Source organism: Hyperolius riggenbachi, chromosome 11, assembly GCF_040937935.1.
Source record: "Hyperolius riggenbachi isolate aHypRig1 chromosome 11, aHypRig1.pri, whole genome shotgun sequence".
Taxonomy (NCBI): Eukaryota; Metazoa; Chordata; class Amphibia; order Anura; family Hyperoliidae; genus Hyperolius; species Hyperolius riggenbachi.
The window spans coordinates 207,230,188-207,245,612 of record NC_090656.1 but is presented as its reverse complement, the minus strand read 5'-3'; the positions used below and the strand labels follow the sequence as shown (position 1 = coordinate 207,245,612).

The 15,425-nt window shown below is 48.6% G+C and overlaps 1 protein-coding gene across 1 annotated transcript in view; it reads right to left on the bottom strand.

Annotated features, from left to right (window-relative positions):
• The window catches only part of LOC137538351 (uncharacterized), a 169,857-nt gene that overhangs the window by 5,006 nt on the left and 149,426 nt on the right, over positions 1-15,425 (bottom strand). The window contains exon 11 of the mRNA XM_068260459.1: positions 6,964-7,002. Within this exon, the coding sequence (XP_068116560.1) occupies positions 6,964-7,002 (39 nt within the window). The remainder of the gene's footprint in view (positions 1-6,963; positions 7,003-15,425) is intronic.

Sequence of the window (15,425 nt, the reverse complement as noted above, 5' to 3'; positions counted from 1 at the left end):
CCCCCCCCCACACACACACACACACACCTTTATAGCAGTATCAGGCAGACTTTGTGTCTCCTTCCAACTAACTCTTTTGGCGCTATTACCCTCAAATCAGCAGTGATAGGTACCCACTGTTAGTGGGTTAGAGTGGGCACAGTGGAGCCCACAGTGGAGGCACAGACTCACCTTTCATTACTCTGTCCCTCTTGATCAGCACCCAAGCTTCTTTTCAGGCAAAGAAGAAGTGGTTACCAATATGCAGTGGTTGCTAAGCATTAGTAGATGCAAAACTGCAGTAAGTGCCAAGGTGCAGCGGGTGCCCAGATGCAGTAAATGGTAAGACGCAAAGGTTCACATTGTGCTAAGTTGCAGTGGGTGCCGAGATGCCAAAGTAAAGTCTGTGTCAAGCTGCTTTGAGTACCAAGGTCCAGTTTGCATTTGGGTGTTTATTTGCAGTGGGTGCTATGCAGTATTTGGTGCTGAATGAGTAGCAGATGGTGATAAACAATAGTGGGTGCCATGTTAGTGCTAATTGGTACAGGGGGCCATGTGAGTTTTGGACATGAGTGAGTAGGGAGTGCCATGTGTGGTCTGGATGTGTGCCATGGGAGAGTACTGAGTCTGGGTACTGGGTGCTATTTGGGTGCTGGTCATGGATGGGTACTACTGTAGGTGCATATAATAGCTTTGGAACTTGGTGACGTGTGAGTACTGTGCCATGTGGGTGTTGATTATGGGGGGTATAGGGTGTCATGTGGGTCTTAGGTGCAAATACTGAGTGCCATGTGGGTACTGGGAGTGAGTACATGGTGACATATGGGTGATGGGTGCTGGCTAGTGGGGTATTTGTTGTCATGTGGGTGCTAAAGGCAGATGCTGGGTGCCATGTGGGTTCTGGGTGCTGGCACAGGGTGTCATGTGGATTCTGGCTGTATGGGTGTGTATTAACCATCATGTAGGTGTTGATTGCAGGTACTCAGTCCCTTGTGAGTTCTGGGTGCATTTACTGGATGTCATGTGAGGGCTTGGTGTTTGTGCTGGGCACCAAGAGGAGGCTTAGTGTAACTGGAACTACTGCAGATGAAATATGTGGGTGTTGGGTGCAGGTATTGGGTATCACATAGGTGCAAATACTTGGTGCCATGCCTGCACTGGGTGCTAGCTATGGGTGTGCATTGTGTGTCATGTGGGTTCTGAGTGCAGGTACTTTGGGTGCTAGTACTAATTATGTGAGTGCAGATAGTGGGTGCCATGTGAAGGCGGTGTGCAGGTGTGAGTAGTGAGTGCCATGTTGGGGCTGGGTGCAAGTACTTTGCCATGTAGATGTGAGTACTGGGTGCCAGCTATAAAGTGAAGGGGTGCAGGTATTGGGTGTCATGTGGCTGTTTGATGCAAGTACTAAGTGCCATATTGAGGCCGGATGTGAGTATTGGGTGCAGGGTGCTTGGTGCAAGTACTGGGTGCTTGCTATAGTGGCGGTTACTGTTTGAGTGTAATGTGGGTGCTGAATATTGGTCGGACTGCAGTAGGTAGAGGGAGTGCGAGATCACTGTGGGTACTGATATGAAAGGCATAGTTGCTGCTAGGGGAGGTAGAGGTCAGTGTGGTTGGTGGGGGAAGGGTAGGTCACTGTGGGTGCTAGGGGGAGAAGTATCTGTGGGTGCTGTGGAAGGTAGAGGTCAGTATAGGTGCTGGAGGAAAGGGAGGTCGCTGTGGGTCCATTGGGGGAGGTCACTGTGGGTCTCGGGAGGTAGAGGTCATTGTGGGTGCAGGGGTGGGAGATCACTATGGGTGCTGCTATAAATGGCATAGTTGCTGCTAAGGGAGGTAGAGGTGAGTGTGAGTGCTGGGGGAAGGGTAGGCCACTGTGGGTGCTGTGGAAAGAAGAGATCAGTATGGGTGCTAAAGGAAGGGGAGGTCACTGTGGGTGCTGGGAGAAGTCAGTGTGGTTGCTGGAGGAGGGAGTGGATGCTGGGTGTTGGGAGAGGCCACAGTGGGTGCTGGCAATGGGAGAGGTCACTGAAGGTGCTGCTTTTTGGATGGGAGGTCCCTGTGGGTGCTGCAGGGGACAGGAGGGTAGCCACTGGGGGAGGGAAAAATCCATGTGGGTGCTGGGGGAGGGAGAGGCCACTGTGGGTGCTGGGGGAGGGAGAGGTCAATGTGGGTGCTAGGTGGAGGGAGAGGTCACTGTGGGTGCTGGGGGAGGGAGAGGTCACTGCTAGAGCTGGGGAGGGAGAGGTCACTGTGGGTGCTAGGTGGAAGGAGAGGTCACTTTGGGTGCTAGGTGGAGGGAGGAGAGGTCACTGTGGGTGCTTGGGGAGGGAGAGGTCACTGTGGGTGCTAGATGGAGGGAAAGGTCACTGTGGGTGCTGGGTAAGGGAAAGGTCACTGTAGGTGCTAGGTGTAGGGAGGAGAGGTCACTGTGGGTGCTGGGGGAGGGAGAGGTCACTGTGGGTGCTAGATGGAGGGAAAGATCACTGTGGGTGTTGGGTAAGGGAAAGGTCACTGTGGGTGCTAGGTGGAGGGAGAGGTCACTGTGGGTGCTAGGTGGAGGGAGAGGTCACTATGGGTGCTAGATGGAGGGAAAGGTCACTGTGGTGCTGGGTAAGGGAAAGGTCACTGTGGGAGCTAGGTGGAGGGAGAGGTCACTGTGGGTGCTAGGTGGAGGGAGAGGTCACTGTGGGTGCTGGGGGAGGGAGAGGTCACTGTGGGTGCTGGGGGAGGGAGAGGTCACTGTGGGTGCTAGGTGGAGGTCACTGTGGGTGCTAGATGGAGTGAAAGGTCACTGTGGGTGCTGGTTAAGGGAAAGGTCACTGTGGGCACTGGCGTAACAATAGGGGATGCGACCCCTGCCGCCCGCTCAGGGACTTTGCAGGGGGGCCTGGAGATTTCTAGGGATGCCCCTGACTGTGGGTGCTAGGTGGAGGGAGAGGCCACTGTGGGTGCTAGGTGGACAGAGAGGTCACTGTGGGTGCTGGGGGAAGGAGAGGTGACTATGGGTGCTAGGTGGAGGGAGAGGTGACTGTGGGTGCTAGGTGAAGGGAGAGGTGACTGTGGGTGCTAGGTGGAGGGAGAGGTCACTGTGGGTGCTGGGTAAGGGAAAGGTCACTGTGGGTACTAGGTAGAGGGAGAGGTCACTATGGGTGCTGGGGGAGGTAGAGGTCAGTATGGGTCCTAGGTGGAGGGAGAGGTCACTATGCCACACTAGGATTCCTGCCTGGGCCTCTTCACTTGAAAGTGTCCCAGGCGGGGTGGAGCTTCCCGCGGGTGGGCGGAGCTTATCGAGGTTGGGGCGGAGCTTATTTTGCGCGGCGAGAGGGGCCTTTTTTTTGAAGATTTTAAAAAGGGGGGGTGCCTGGGCACCCAGAGCACCCCCCTGTGCACGTGCCTGCCTTAGGGCTCCCCCTCCCTCGCTCCCCCCTCCAGAACTAAGTCTTATGCAGCGGCTGGCAGCGGGCGAGACTTACCTCTGTCTTGTTCCAAGTGCCGGAAGTTCTGGTGCCGCTGCTCTGGTCTAGACCAGACCAGACTAGCAGCAATGCAGAGAGACCATCCCGCGCCTGCAACTAGACGGAGATAAGTCCCGCCCGCTGCCAGCCGCCACACAAGACTTCATTTTGGAGGGGGGAATTGAGGGAGGGGGAGCCCTAAGCTGAGGGAAGGGGGGGAGACTTCCCCCCTTCCCTGCTGCAGTGCCCATAGCTCCCTCTTCTCTGCGCTGCCTCCCTCCTGCTGGGGGGACACCTGGCTACCTGTTCTGGGGATATCTAGACCCCTGGCTACCTGTTCTGGGGACATCTATACCCCTGGCTACCTGTTCTGGGGACATCTATACCCCTGGCTACCTGTTTTTGGGACATCTATACCCCTGGCTAGAAGCAGCAAAAGAGAGTTCATGTATGTTCAACCCCCCAGTAATCATACCAGTCGATGCAGGATCAGGTGAGTCAGGCCAAACTTGATAAGTAAACAGGAAAGGATCCGCAAGCCAGACCAAATCGATGAAAAAAGGCTGGTATATTTATTGAAAAATTCCACAAACGGTACAATAAAATCACAGGATCAACTGACGCGTATCGGGCCTACAATCTACCCTTAGTCATAATTAATGACTAAGGGCAGATTGTAGGCCCGATTCCACTGTTTGTGGAATTTTTCAATAAATATACCAGCCTTTTTTCATCGATTTGGTCTGGCTTGCGGATCCTTTCCTGTTTATATACCCCTGGCTACCTGTTCTGGGGACATCTATACCCCTGGCTACCTGTTCGGGGGACATCTATACACCTGGCTAAGTGGCTATCTAGATTAAGTATTTTGGGAAACCGCTACCAGATTATGTGTATGTTGGGGGAATCGCTTCTGCCAGATTACATCTATTGGGGAACCACTGCCATATTATCTGTATTTTGGAAGAACCTCTGCCAGATTACGTGTATTTTTGGTGAAATGCTATAAGATTACATGTATTTTTTTGGGGGGGGGAACACTATGGCAGAGCTCAAACTTCCCCGGCAGGCCTTTTACTGCACTACTAAAGTCAGGTATATTTGGCCCCACCCATGACCATGCCACATTCTGTTGCGGGACCACGACCATTTTTTGGCGCGGCGCAGGGGATTTTGTCAGTAAAAAAATCCTTTGTCTGTAAATTTTTAGGTCTTTGTCAGTAAAAAATAACGTGAAAGGTTGGCAACACTGATTGCCAGCTATTCCTACAAAGCATAAATTGCTTCTGAAATTGCTCTAGTGGGTCCCAGGCCTGAGACATCGATATTGAATTGACAGTAGAAACTGTGTGCATTTTATTGCTGGCATTTCTTTGAGAAAGGAAGGTGAACTCATTTGTGTGAAGATTTGTTATTTCAGCTTGCTGAGAACTGATCTTTTTATTGACACGTTAACCTCCTGAGCGTTACGCCGCTCAGGAGGTTTTGCTAGCCTGAGTCCGCTGCTATGAAACTATCTGTTTGTACTGATAAATAAGCTGTTAGCTAGCACTAGGCTAGCTAGTATATGTGGCCAGCACCCCCTGAGCGCCCAGAATCCGCTTATACATTACCCAGCCTGGCTCCAGCGATCGGCGCAGCCTCCCCGCACAGCTCCGGTCATCTCTATGGGAAGGATCGTACATGACGTCACCGATGTCATGACGTCATGCGCAGACCCGATCCTCCCCATAGAGAAGACTGGAAATGTGCGGGAAGGCTACGCTGATCACTGGAGCCAGGCTGGGTAATGTATAAGCGGGGGGATTCTGGCTGATCGGGGGGTGCCGGCCAATTGTACTAGCTAGCCTAGTGCTAGCTAACAGCTTATTTATCAGTACAAACAGATAGTTTTATAGCAATGGACTCCTGAGGCCAGCAAATCCCCAGAAGCGGCGTGCCCGACACATTGTCGGGCATACCGCTCAGGAGATTAAAGTGACACTGAAGTGAAAAACATTACTGATGATATAATGAATTGTATGTGTAGTACAGGTAATTACCGTAATAGAAGATTAGTAGCAAATAAAAGAGTGTCATATTTTGATTTTCAGTTATATAGCTTTTTTTTTATAACATTGCATCATTCTGTCCTATTTGCAGTTTACAAACTATACTCTGTATTGTAAACTATGAAACAGAGCAGAGATAATGACCCTTTGAACTTCCCTGCAGTAAAATCTTATCTGAAGTTGTCTTTCACTGTTTCTTTGATGTATATGTGCTTCAGAAAATAGCACTGTCTTTGACCCAAGTTGGATCAAAAAGCTTAGAGAAGTCCTTTTGCATAGATAACAACTGAAGTTTCTTAACAATTCCTGTACTGGAAACAATATGAGACTCATATCTCTGCTACTTACGTTTGATTTCTTAGCTGTACTACACATACAATTAATTATCTCATAAGTTTATTAAGATTCCATTTTAACTACCATTTTAATTATTTTTTATGTTTAAAGAGACTCTGAAGCCTACAAAATTACCTCTTTTTTTTAGGCAGTCCTCTTCAGCATTAATGGCATAGCTGAAACGCTGCTATCCTGCGGCAAAACAAGGCCTTAATCACCCCCAAGTAGAGATGTAGCGAACGGTTCCCGAACCGTTCGCCGGCGAACCACTCTGCTACTCTGGGCCTCTTACTTCTTCCGGGTCGCAATGACCCGGAGTAGTACGCCTGCGCTGCCCGGCGGAGCGCGTCCTAGATCGCGCTCCTGTTGCCGGGCACTCTCTGCGCTTGAGCGTGACGTCACTCATGACGTCACGCACATGCGCAGAAAGTGCCCGGCAATGGGAACGCGATCTAGGACGAGCTTCACCGGGCAGCGCAGGCGTACTACTCCGGGTCATTGCGACCCGGAAGTAGTAAGAGGCCCAGAAAGGTTCGCCAGGCGAACGGTTCGGGCCATCACTACCCTCAAGTATCTGGGCAAAAATCCATGACTTTCCCAATAAGTTACTGGTGTAAATCCCAGTAAAATTGATGTCAATTATGTGCACACGTCAGTTTTGCCAGGAGTTCATTAATCAGAGATAACTGCCCTTGTTCACCAACTATCGGTAAGATTGCCGTGTGCAGGGAGAGCACAACAATTTTTTACTGGTACTAATGTCAGGGTAGCACCACCCATTAACACATTAAAACCACGAACATTACGGGGTAATGTGCATATTGCTATGGTGGCATCTGTTATGTTGGTAACGTGTGTGGCCCTCTTCGGTTATTGGACAGGTTATTGCTCACCTGATGTTAGTACATGTAAAATCTTGCCAATAGTTGGTGAATCAGGACCAAGAATAAATAATGTATAAGTTAAGTCAGAAAAATAAAGCTAAACAAGGAAGACAGATATGAAGAGATAAACAGCGAATTAAGTATTTTTAAAATAATTCATGAGATAAGGTTGGTGAATCAACCACCATATATAGCATAGCACCAGATTACATGACAATTCTCCCAACACCTGAGAATATGAATGTGAAATCCACTTACCGTCACCTGGAGCCATTGCATACTCTGCTTCACTCTGATCTGTTAACCAAGAGAAACAGTTATTTATCATTAAAGAAAAGCATCATATCTGGACAGAGCAATACACCTGGATGGGCCTGATTTACAATGCTGTGATCCCCAAGGACTGGCGACCGTAAGTGATCCAGCAGACCTGCTATTAGCCACTTCAAGTGTACCTAAAATGAAATTTACTAAAGCATTTATGCTTACCTGGGGCTTCCTTCAGCCCCCCCCAGGCTGTCGGCTCCTTTGCCGTCCCAGCGGGCGAAGGAACTAACCTAGTTTCTCACTCCACTGGCTCAGTTGTGCTGTTCTTGCCCCTCCCTGTCGCACTCCCGTCACCTGGAGCATTAAGCAGTAGTACTGTACAGGCGCAGAAAACTCCTGGCAGCAGGAGCGTGATGTGCAGTACCAGGCCAGGCCTTGCATGCGCAGTACTGGCAGAGTCTTGAGAAGGAGACAGGCCAGCCAGCAGATGATCTGAGCGGCCCGGGAGGACGGCGAGGGAGCCAACAGCATAAAGAGGGCTGAAGGAAGCCCCATGTTAGTATACAGTAGATGCTTTAGTAAATTCCATCTCAGGTTTCCTTTTGTTGTTTTTTGAGGCAGTATATATACTGCCTGTGAAACTTCACCTGAAGCCTCTGGTATAAATATTCATGTACATTTAAAAAGGGCACCATGGAAATCCGAATGGCGGAAGAAAGTGGAATGTAATTTAAATAACCCATATTCCTCTAGTTAAATATGATAGTAAAATATTGGTAATCTGGTGATGCCTAACCTTAAGAAACCCCTTGACAATGCCTAACCCTATGGCCCCTCGCCAGCACCTAGCCCTAAACACTCCCCCCACTGATGCCTAACCCTCTCCATTGACTTTGTTGGGTGCCACCTTAGGTGCCCTAGTTTAATAGCTACGATTTTATCTGGTGCTGGAGGTTCCCAAACTACCCATAACAGCTGCTGATCACAGCTATTAACATAGGTACCTATGGCACCACCCTCCAGCACCCAAATTAACTGCTTCAAAATATTCATCTTCTGCTATTAATATACACAGCACGCATGAAAAAAAAAATCTGAAAATAATAATAATTCTTGGCACAAAATACCACCCAAAGAAAGTCTAGTTTGTGCTGAAAAAAATTATATATGGCATGCATTGCATGCTGAATAAAAAGAAGTGTGTGCTCTGATCAAGTTCATCTGAATATATACTTGAGGCTTAATTGTTTGTTGACTAATTTAACTTCCCTGGCGGTAACCCTGCTTGGGCTAGCCGCGGGGAGCTCAATGCAGAGTACAGCGCGCAGTGGGCGTTTTTACTCACCTCCCAGGGGATCCAGTTGTCGGTAGTCATTCTCCTTCCGAGGGAGCCCTCGGTTTACAGGGCACTAGAGAAATTCCCAGGTAAGGATGATTGTACCTGTTCATCTCAGATACACTTTAACCACTTATGAAATTTGATACAGAATATCTACGTGCCGAGAGACATCATCTTAGCTCCAGGGGCATAGATATCTTGCTGGAATCCACCGCCATGCATGCGGACAAAATGTACGCGCACATTTTTCTGCCCCACTCCAAAATAAAGCATCCAAATAGTGCACACAAAAACACTGCAATGTTTGTGGGAAACACTGAATCAGAAAAGACGCCCAGTATCACTGCCCAAATTGCCCAAACTGCCCATTTCTACAGCGTCTACAGCGGTGAGTACCATTGTGTTTGTTTTTATGTTTAGAGACCTTGCTGTACTCCCATGTAGTATGAGAGTGTGCCTACACCATCTGTTCATAGTATTAACAATTTGTTAGCCCTTATACTATATGGTGTGATAAAATTGGCCATCATTGGCCAATCGAAATTCAATGTGTGTACCAGGTTTTATTCTAACAACTGTCTCCTAAAAAATAAATTATATAACCCCTTGGTATGCTTTGCTAAAGTCTGGTACACACTTTAAATTATGATTGGCCAATCACTGAACAATTTTACCACCTCTATGTAATATAAGGGTTTACCTACATAATCTGCTCTTAATATTCATTATTCGTTGAGTATTATACTACATGGAGGTGTTAAAATTGATAATGGCCAATCATAATTGATAGTGTGCACCAGGCTTAAAAGCCATTGGTGCTACTTGCAGTTAACAGTCTGCTGTGTGTCAAAAAAAACTATCTGATTTTTTATACAGTGTACCATATTAACCACTTAAGGGCTGGCTGAGATCTTCATGATCTGTGATGCGGGGGCTCTCCAGCCCCCAGCACAGATCAGGTGGCAGGCAGGGCATTCAGACTTCCCCCTATTTAACCCACTAGGGGGATGTCCTGCTGGGGGGGTCTGATCGCCGCCGCTGCCTTGTGCCTAGCGGGGGGCTACTCAAAGCCCCTCTCCACAGCACTATTCCCCCCTCCCTCTCCTTCCCTCCCTCTCCTTCCCTCTATGGGCGGTACAGGGCGGCGATCCATCCTGTACCGCCTCTGATAGGATTCAGCCTATCAGATGGCGGCGATCCCCGGCCAATCAGAGGCCGGGGATCGCCGATCTCCTTTACGTCGCTGCTGTGACAGCAGTGCCGTACGATGTAAACACAGGGGATTATTTCCCCGTGTGTTTACATTTAGCCTGCGAGCCACGATCGGAGGCTCGCAGGCTGTTCACGGGGAACACCTAGTGGTGGCGGCTGGTCGTTAAGTGGTTAACCATGACGAGTGAGAGAATAGAATTTGGGATGTTTGAGAGCTGAGGCCTATGTAATGTGATTTTTTTTAGTGCCAAAATTAAAAGAGGTCCAAATGTTACAAAATATGTATATCTGAGTAGGCCTGGGTCTCTAGTTCTCAGAATGGTGACATTTATGGCTTTTCTTGATAGTTCACATGCTCCATGGGCTTTGCTAAGAAAGAATTACCATATTACTTTTGGTGCAAAAAAATGGCCTTGAAAAATCCATTGGTGCTACTTGTGGTTAATAGTGTGCTGTGTGCCCCAAAAGCTATCTGATTATGTATATAATGTTAACCATGACAAGTGAGAGAATATAATTTGGGGTGTTTGAAACTGTCATGTTATGTATTTATTTATTTATTATTTTTTAGTGGCAAACTGAATCAAAAGGTGTGGGTTTTTTTTCATATACTCTGCACCAAAATTAAAAAACACTTGTAAAAAGTAAATACCTAAAGAGTAGAGACACTTTCGATGGTACTTTCTCAGTACCATGGTGACTGACCACTGGTAATGGCCGGGGAATCCGGTTTCTATTCCGTTCTGGAGTTGGAGCCTAAGAAACGGATACCACCACACATCCAGGCAAGGAAGGCAGCAGGCATGGCATGCCCGCCCCGAGGTAGTGACCAAAAATAACAATACGGGAGGACTTTCGAGGCCCTGCTGTGTATGTGAAATTAATCAACTTTAAATCCTTTAACGAGAATCTGTTATGGAGGGCAAGTCTGCTGGTGCCTTCACTGCGATTCACCAGGTTGGTCTCCTCCTCAAGGAGGCGAGAATCTTTTATGGAGGGCAAGTCTGCCATTGTGAGTGACCACAGGTAATGGCCGGGGAATCCTGGTTCTATTCCATTCCGGAGTTGGAGCCTAAGAAACGGCTACCACCACACATCTAGGCAAGGAAGGCAGCAGGCATGGCATGCACGTCCCGAGGTAGTGACCAAAAATAACAATATGGGAGGACTTTCGAGTCCCTGCTGTGTATGTGAAATGAATCAACTTTAAATCCTTTAATGAGAATCTGTTAAGGAAGGCAAGTCTGATGGTGCCTTCACTGCGATTCACCAGGTAGGTCTCCTCCTCAAGGGGGCGAGAATCTTTTATGGAGGGCAAGTCTGCCATTGTGAGTGACCACAGGTAATGGCCGGGGAATCCTGGTTCTATTCTGTTCCGGAGTTGGAGCCTATGAAACAGCTACCACCACACATCCAGGCAAGGAAGGCAGCAGGCATGGCATGCCCGCCCCGAGGTAGTGACCAAAAATAACAATACGGGAGGACTTTCGAGGCCCTGCTGTGTATGTGAAATGAATCAACTTTAAATCCTTTAATGAGAATCTGTTATGGAGGGCAATGATTCCACCATCACTCTCCTTTTACAAGAATCTGTTTTGGAGGGCAAATCTGCCATCCATTCAAGTGAAAGGTATGCACTGACTGCCAGGTACAATACAATGTACAGTCACAGATGCAGTGAAAGGTATGCAGTGACTGCAAACAACCGTTTGTGTAGTGACGGCCGTGCTGGACTGGTGCGCACCATGACGAGAGTGCAGGTAATGGTGGCTTTACAGCCCATATGGCCGCCCGGCTGATGTAGCTGAATGACAGAACAGTGACTGTCCAGCTGATCAAGTTTGGTCTGACCACAATGAAGCAACGACCTTATTATCTTTGGTGTGCCAACCGAGACACTCATATAGCCGGCGGTCATTGCTTCATTGTGATACGCAAGCCCCTTCACCGCGGCAAGGTAATGATCACGAAGGGGGATGGGCACATGTACATGCCTTTTGTTTTGTTGTTGCAGCCGCCCACAGTGCAGCCAGAAAAATTAGGCAGGCATGTAGACGCCCCAGAAAAATTATTATAGCGGCCGCTGCTAGCAGCAGCCTAAAAAATTCAGGAATGTGCCTGGAGTCCCAGACCCTGTTGGTGGTGGCGGAGAAGGCAGTTAAGCGGCCGGCGGCCAGAGGTGCTGTGTGGGGAGCGACTTAGTCTTGGGGCAGGCAGCCAGTCACACGGTGTGCAGGCAGAGATTCTGTGTATGGGGACTGACCTAGTCTTTGGGCGGGCAGTAGCCCTCCGGGATCCATGCCTCATTCATTTTGATAAAGGTGAGGTACTGAACACTTTTGTGACTTAGGCAACTTCTCTTCTCAGTGACAATGCCTCCAGCTGCACTGAAGGTCCTTTCTGACAGGACGCTTGCGGCAGGGCAAGACAAAAGTTGGATGGCAAATTGAGACAGCTCTGGCCACAGGTCAAGCCTGCGCACCCAGTAGTCCAAGGGTTCATCATCGCTGCTCACATAGTCTACATCCACACTTAAGGCCAGGTAGTCGGCTACCTGCTGGTCCAGGCATTGGTGGAGGGTGGATCCCGAAGGGCTACGGCGAGGTGTTGGACTAAAGAATGTCTGCATGTCCGACATCACCATGAGATCGCTGGAGCATCCTCTCCTTGCCTGCGTGGACATGGGGAGGAGGATTACTGGCAGTGGTACCTTTATTGCATTATGCTGTGACATCACCCTTAAACGCATTGCCAGCTTGTTCTGCACGTGCTGCATCCTTTCCGCCTTCAGGTGAGTTGGTAACAGGTCCGCCACTTTGTGCCTATACCGAGGGTCTAGTAGCGTGGCCACCCAGGACAGCTCGTTCCCCTTGAGTTTTTTGATACGGGGTGTGAGAGAATGCGGAAAAGCCACCGCGTGTACTGGCGGCAAGGTGGCTGATTCCGCGTCCAGTGCGGCGGTTTGTCTGCAGCAGCGTGCGTCTGGTGTGGCTGGGTCTGTTTGTACACACAGGTTGAGGAATGCGCGCGCACGCGCGCTGAGAGGCAGAACCTTTATGACAAACAAGGAGGGATCAGCTGACCAGGTTGGTCAGCTGACCTCAAGGCAAGTGGCTATTGGTTGATCGCTGATGGGTGGCGCCGGAAAGCGCTGCTCTATATATAGTCACTGCTGGCCAGTCTCAGGTTGTCTGCCGTTGCGAACACTTACGTGGAAGCACTCAGACCTAGTCAGATTCTACAGTGTGTTAAAACCAGGAGGACCTGGGAATTCACACTGAGCCAGATTACTTCTGTGTATTACTTGTGTTATCTTGTGTTATACTTCAGACTAGTTCCAGGGTGTCGAGACCACGGACCTCACACCCAAGATTAGGGACTTGTGTTATCTTGTGTTATACTTCAGACTAGTTCCAGGGTGTCGAGACCACGGACCTCACACCCAAGATTAGGAACTCTGTGTTATCATCGTGTTATACTTCAGACTACTTCCTGGGTGTCGAGACCACGGACCTCACACCCAAGTCTAGGGATACTCTGTACCATCATATTATACTCCAGACTAGTTCCAGGGTGTAGAGACCACGGACCTCACACCCAAGACTAGGCATTGTTTGATATCTGTTATGACCTGTTGCAATCCTGACTAAATTTCTGCTTTCTGATTCGGTACCTACGCATATCTGATCTCTGTTGCCAAACCCTGCCTGCCTTAGGATACCGAATCAGCCTTCTGTCTTTGTACCTTGTCTGTCTGTGTGTTGCCGACCTGGCTTGCCCAACCGACCTCGAGAGCTGTCTCTCTCCTTGGGAGATAGTCTTCAGACCTGTTAGTGACATCCACCTTATAGGTGTCACTCACTTACAGGTCCTTCCTACTTCTGCCTGGGACTCCATCCCTTTGGAGATCTCAGGCTGCTGGGAGGTTTTGCCTTCCTAGAGTGGTATCGCCCACACTGCCGAGAGACCACCTGCCCCTCGGGTGGTCTTACTCTTACTCAAAGTCATTACTGTTGCACCAAGCACTCACACTATAAAGGTGTCCAGAGGTTAGTTATACTTGTATTATCAGTGATTCTGCAGATCATCAATAATCAGGTATTATCTGTATTCTTGGTGATACTGCAGATCGCCAATAATCAGATTCTCTCTGTGTGCTGACACCGATCGTTACAGAACGGCAGACCAAAATCAAATGGACGCACTGTATAGTCATGTTGAAGTCCTGATCGCTGCGGTAAACAATCTTTCCAGGGCAATTTTGAACCAACAGACCCAGATCAGCCAGCTATTTGGGGCTATTCAGGAACTTCAATCAGCTATAAACTCAGTGCGATCTCCTCCAGTCACGGACATTCGTATGTCCGTACCTGAAAGGTTTTCTGGCCACAGATCTGACTTTCAGGATTTTAGAAATAGAGTGCTATCATACTTTGAGTTGAGGCCTAATTCATCTGGAACCGTGGCACAGAGAATTACGTTTATTAAGACTCTGTTGTCGGGGGATTCCCAGACCTGGGCATATAGTCTCCCGACAGGGCATGAGGCCCTAGCCTCGGTTGAGGATTTTTTTAAAGCAATGGCTATAATTTATGATGACCCGGACATTGCCTCGACCGCTGAGTGGAAGCTCAAGACGTTGCGGCAGGGCAAGGATTCGGTTGAAAATTACGCAGCTGAGTTCAGGAAATGGGCAGTATCTGCGAGATGGGGGCCATTTGCACTTTTGGATTGTTTTTTGGCAGGGTTGTCGGATGCAATTCATGATGTGATGATTGGACATCCTGAACCCAAATCTGTAGACAAGGCAATTTCTTTGGCCGTGCAGATAGATCGCCGTTTGCGCTACCAGAAACAGGTTCATGGTAGAAATTATTTTAGCAGGTGTATGTTCTGGGCAGGTCTGCCACATGATTGCGTGTATGTTCTGGGCAGGTCTGCCACATGATTGCATGTATGTTCTGGGCAAATTTGCTACATGATTGCATGTGTTTTCTGGGCAAATCTGCCGACATGATTGCACGTATTTTCTGGGCATATCTGCCGACATGATTGCAGGTATTTTCTGGGCATATCTGCCGACATGATTGCAGGTATTTTCTGGGCATATCTGCCGACATGATTGCAGGTATTTTCTGGGCATATCTGCCGACATGATTGCACGTATTTTCTGGGCATATCTGCCGACATGATTGCACGTATTTTCTGGGCATATCTGCCGACATGATTGCACGTATTTTCTGGGCATATCTGCCGACATGATTGCACGTATTTTCTGGGCATATCTGCCGACATGATTGCACGAATTTTCTGGGCATATCTGCTGACATCATTGCACGTATTTTCTGGGCATATCTGCCGACATCATTGCACGTATTTTCTGAGCATATCTGCCGACATCATTGCACGTATTTTCTGGGCATATCTGCCGACATGATTGCACGTATTTTCTGGGCAAATCTGCCGACATGATTGAATGTATTTTCTGGGCAAATCTGCTCACATTATGTGTATTTTCTTGAGAAAACCTGCACAATTATGTGAATTTTCTGGGGAAAGGGTCACCAAAACTTGGGCCCACTGTCTTTGCGTTGCACTTTTCAAGGGAACCTGAGGTGAGAATAATATTGAGGCTGCCATATTTCTCTCCTTTTAAGCAATACCAGTTGCCTGGTTGCCGTTCTGGTCCTCTGCCTCTTATTCTTTCAACCATAGACCCTGAACAAGCATGCAGCAGGTCAGGGGTTTCTGACAATATTGTCAGAACTGAGAAGATTAAGCTGCATGCTTGTTGCTGGTGTAATTCAGTTTATTACTGCAGCCAAATAGATCAGCAGGGCCGCCAGGCAACTAGTATTGTTTAAAAGGAAATAAATATGGCAGCCTCCATATCACTCTCACC